This window comes from Empidonax traillii, unplaced genomic scaffold (genome assembly GCF_003031625.1).
Source record: "Empidonax traillii isolate 1590-97213 ecotype Southwest subspecies unplaced genomic scaffold, ASM303162v1 scaffold157:size2224338, whole genome shotgun sequence".
Lineage (NCBI taxonomy): Eukaryota > Metazoa > Chordata > Aves > Passeriformes > Tyrannidae > Empidonax > Empidonax traillii.
The window spans coordinates 2,212,692-2,216,750 of record NW_020955350.1 but is presented as its reverse complement, the minus strand read 5'-3'; the positions used below and the strand labels follow the sequence as shown (position 1 = coordinate 2,216,750).

The following is a 4,059-nucleotide window of genomic DNA, read 5'->3' as shown; positions in this document are numbered from 1 at the left end:
TGTGAAATGTTTTTAAATCGTGTAATATAACTTAAAGTTATTACTAGTTAATGATGTTTACAACTAAGGAAACCTTGCTGATGTCTTCAGATGGGCTACTGCTTTCAGATTTCTGGGTACCATTTACAAATCATAGAACCTGAACAACTGGGTGTTGCTCATTCTTAAATAACTCATGTCAGCCTTCTGCTATTATAAAAAATGTGAGTTTATTTTTTTGTTTAGAAATCATTGTTTCTTTTGGTTTTCAGATGCGTTATAAAAGAATTGGAATCATTGGGGAAAGCACTGTATGGAGCAAAATTAATTGCCCAGAGATTTGAAGTTCGAAAGTGTTCTCACCACAAGGATCCTGTGAGTGGTTCCACCTGTTTACTTTCCATGATTGAAGACGGCAACCCTCATCACTTCTTTATTGCTACACAGGTAAAAGCTCATGGGAAACATTAACTCCATTTCATTTCAAGTGATGCTTTGATACCTAAAGATAAGGAAGCCTCCACTGACCTCAGTTATGAGATTTTTACATAGTTTGTGGGAATTAATCATGTAAAACCTCTTAAATGTATTTGCTAATTATGAAGCAAGGAATCTTTTCTCTTACTTGAATGACTAGATTTTTTTACCTTATAGGAATATTGCTTAGTTCAGCAGAAAGTGTAGAAAACATAGTGACTACCTACTGACGTAAGAAAACAACTCATGAATGTTAATTTGCATATTGTCTGTGTGTGCATTTCCTTCCCTGAACTCTTTTCACAGTAGTCTGAAAAGTGAAATTAGTGTCAAGCATCCATATAACTTCAATTTTAAGAAATTTTGGACTAAAGAATAAATAACTCTACAAATGAGAAAGGCATTTTTTTTTCTGGGTTTGTTATTGGGACTGTATGTATTAGTGATACACAATATATATAAAAAGATTTATAGTAGAATTCTGTATAGTTACGTAAGATAAAAGAATTTAGGATGGTTTGTGGCAGAAGAAGTTAGGTTACTTCTTGTGGAATGGTGGTCTGCATACCAGTGAACTGGGACTTTTTCCTCAAAAAGTGCATGTGTGCATATACATGAAGGTAAAAAGGAAATGTTGATAAATTTTCCATTAGAAGTATGGCTAATTAGGAGAGAAATTGAAATTTAAATTGCTCTGAAAGGCACTGCAGTGTAAATCTGCTAGATTAAGTTTCTTATCTTTTTCATAATGTAATTTATCTTCATAGTTTTGTTATTAAAAGTAGGTGCATTTGAATTGCAAATATAATTTAATCCCAAAATGTTGACTAAAGTATTTAATTTTGCAGGACCAGGACTTATCAAACAAAGTGAAAAAGAAGCCTGGTGTTCCTCTCCTCTTTATTATTCAGAACACGATGGTGTTAGACAAACCTTCTCCTAAATCTTTGGCATTTGTTCAAAAGTTGCAGACAAACCAGCTTGTTCCAGAGTACCAAAAACAAAGTATTGTGGAGCTTAAAGAAAAAGAAGGACTAGCAAAGCAAGAAGGTGAAAAGAGGAGAAAACGCAAAAGGGCAGGTGGCCCCAATCCGCTCAGCTGTCTGAAGAAAAAAAAGAAGAAAACACAGGAGAGTCAAGAACTTTCTGCTCAAAAGAAGAAAAGAAGAAAAAGAAAGCGAAATAGAGTTAAAGCAGAAGCCGTGCCGGCAGTGCAGAAGAATGAAGGAGAATAAGCCCATCCATGTAAACAACACAGGGCTTGAACACTGTTTGAACTTTGCAAAAAGAAAGATTATTATGCAGTCACATGAAATTGAGTTGTTAATATTAAAACTTATTTTTATTAGGTCATCTGCTTATTACTGTATCTTAACATTTACAGGATTGTCCTAATAACTTGTTCTGTTATTTAGTAATTGGGTTTGTGACAAAATATTTAGGAACCCTCATGTTTCATTATTCTCTCCAGCATCTTGGTTCCTGTCAGAATTCACATGATATGTAGCAATTCTTTAGAAATGCTTCTTGGCTTCCATATGGATTTTGGTGGGACATTAGACTTCTTTCTAAATCAAGGTTGCTATTCTTATTAAGACTAGTTTTGACAATTAGTCTTTTAGAGAATATGAAATTGACCTAAAATAACACAATGTCTTATTTATCCTTATTGTTTGAATACAAAAGTTAACTCTTGGAAAGTGACCAGATGCCTTCAGAAGTCACATCCAGACTAAATTACTCTGTAAATACCACGTGGACCTATCTGTCTGTTGTTCTTGATCTTCATTTATTAAGAAGATCGCAGAGGTGCAATTGTGTTGATATTTCTGACAATATAACAGCATCTCTGGTCTATTTCATCTGTAGTTTATTCTTAATTTTTAAATAGGAAGAATACAACGTGAAAGTGCTGAATCAAAGCGCTGGCTGACACCTAATGCCTTCACCAGTATAGCACAGCTGTGCAGGGGTCCCGAAATACAGGGCAGCTGACAGTGATGGGACTCAGGCCCTGCTACCTGTTTCACTGTTCTGTAAGGTTATGGACAGAACAGAGCTGGGTTGGAGGAGAGTCGTCGTTTAACGCCAGCCAGCAGCTCAGCCCCACACAGCCACTTTCTCAACTGCCCCTACACTGAGGTGGAGAGAATCTGGACAGTAAAAGTAAGAGAACTTGTGAGTTGTGATAATGACAGTTTAATAGGGAAAGCAAAAGCCACGCACAAAGCAAGGCAAAACAAGGAATTCATTCACAACTTCCCCTTGGCAGGCAAGTGTTCAGCCATCCCCAGGAAAGCAGGGCTCCATTGTGTAATGGCGACCTGGGAAGACAAACACTGTCACTCTCAATGCCCTCCCACCTTCTTCCCCAGCTTTATATGCTGAGCATGATGCCGTGTGGTCTGGAGTATCCCTTGGGTCAGCTGGGATCAGCTGTCCTGGCTTTGTCGCACTTCTCAATGACAACAAAAACATCCTGACACTGTTTTCAGCACAAATCCAGAACCACAGCTACAGTGAAGAAAACTGTCCCAGCCTAAAGCAGCACAAGGAAGAAGTTTCCAAATCTGTTTCAAGTACCCAATTTTCTTTAGTAGCTATTGCTTCCTATGCCTATTTACATGTTTGGTGGCAATAAGTCGGAAGTGAGTGACTGAGATGACATAATAGAGGGGTATGCTCTGTAGCACATGCTATGGCACAGGTGTGCTCTCACAGTATTCCCAGTCATCACTGGCCAGATTTTTAACTTTTCTCAGTGCATTTCTTCTTAACCAAGATGTAGTTCTTAAAAGGAAAGCTTTCTGTTTCTTTGTCTGCATGAGTTTAAGCCACATGCCCTAAACAATACCTCAGCCTCTGTATCATATGTTTGCAAGGTAGTTTTTCTGTGCATTGTCTGCGCAGGTTCTTAAACATCTGGGTACACAGCTGTACTGTGTGGTGCTCCCTGTTGGCCTTTCAAATTATATGGACAGCTGTTTCATGGAGTTTGAGAAACCAGCTTGAGTGATGGGAGTTAGCCAGTCTTAGCAGAAACTGCAGGGCCATTCCCCAGAATCTGCAGTGTATCCCTCTGGCCAGCACAGGAAGGTGCACAGGACTCTGCTGCTGTAGCCCCAGTCCAAGCTGTTCCTCCTAACATGGCCATTAGTAGTGGACTATGCCTTTGCTGTTCCATACAAGACCTCATGCATCTTGGAAATGGACTGTGAGAGACAGAAGCCAAAGTGAGTCCTGAGGAGAAATTTAGTAACTCCTAAAAATATCTTACTGCAGCATATTTGTTTAATGTACATTGCCTTTCTCAAGCTGTCATAGCCCTTTTGCCTTCACTCATTTGGGCACAGTCCCGTGTTACTGTAGTTTTACTTCTCATTCTCCTATAAATATTGCTTGTAATTCTTCCCCTTCCCCAAACCCACCCACAGACATCACTGCTGTAAGTAAAGCTTGGAGCAGACAGAGGTGGTTCAGCATCAAAATCTCATTGTGAGTCAAAAGTATACTAAAACCCAGTGACCTTACTAAAAACATTGTTTTTAAAAATAGAGAAGAAAACACCTTAATTATTTGCTGTAGTCCATTTCACTGTAGTTA

General features: G+C 38.5%; 1 protein-coding gene across 1 annotated transcript in view; it reads left to right on the top strand.

The window, feature by feature from the left end:
- UTP23 (UTP23 small subunit processome component) overlaps nucleotides 1-1,817 on the top strand; it is a 3,809-nt gene extending 1,992 nt beyond the window's left edge. Inside the window, exons 2-3 of the mRNA XM_027884929.1 lie at nucleotides 252-426; nucleotides 1,305-1,817. Of these exons, the coding sequence (XP_027740730.1) occupies nucleotides 252-426; nucleotides 1,305-1,691 (562 nt within the window). The 3' untranslated portion in view covers nucleotides 1,692-1,817. The remainder of the gene's footprint in view (nucleotides 1-251; nucleotides 427-1,304) is intronic.
- Nucleotides 1,818-4,059: the final 2,242 nt, after the last annotated feature.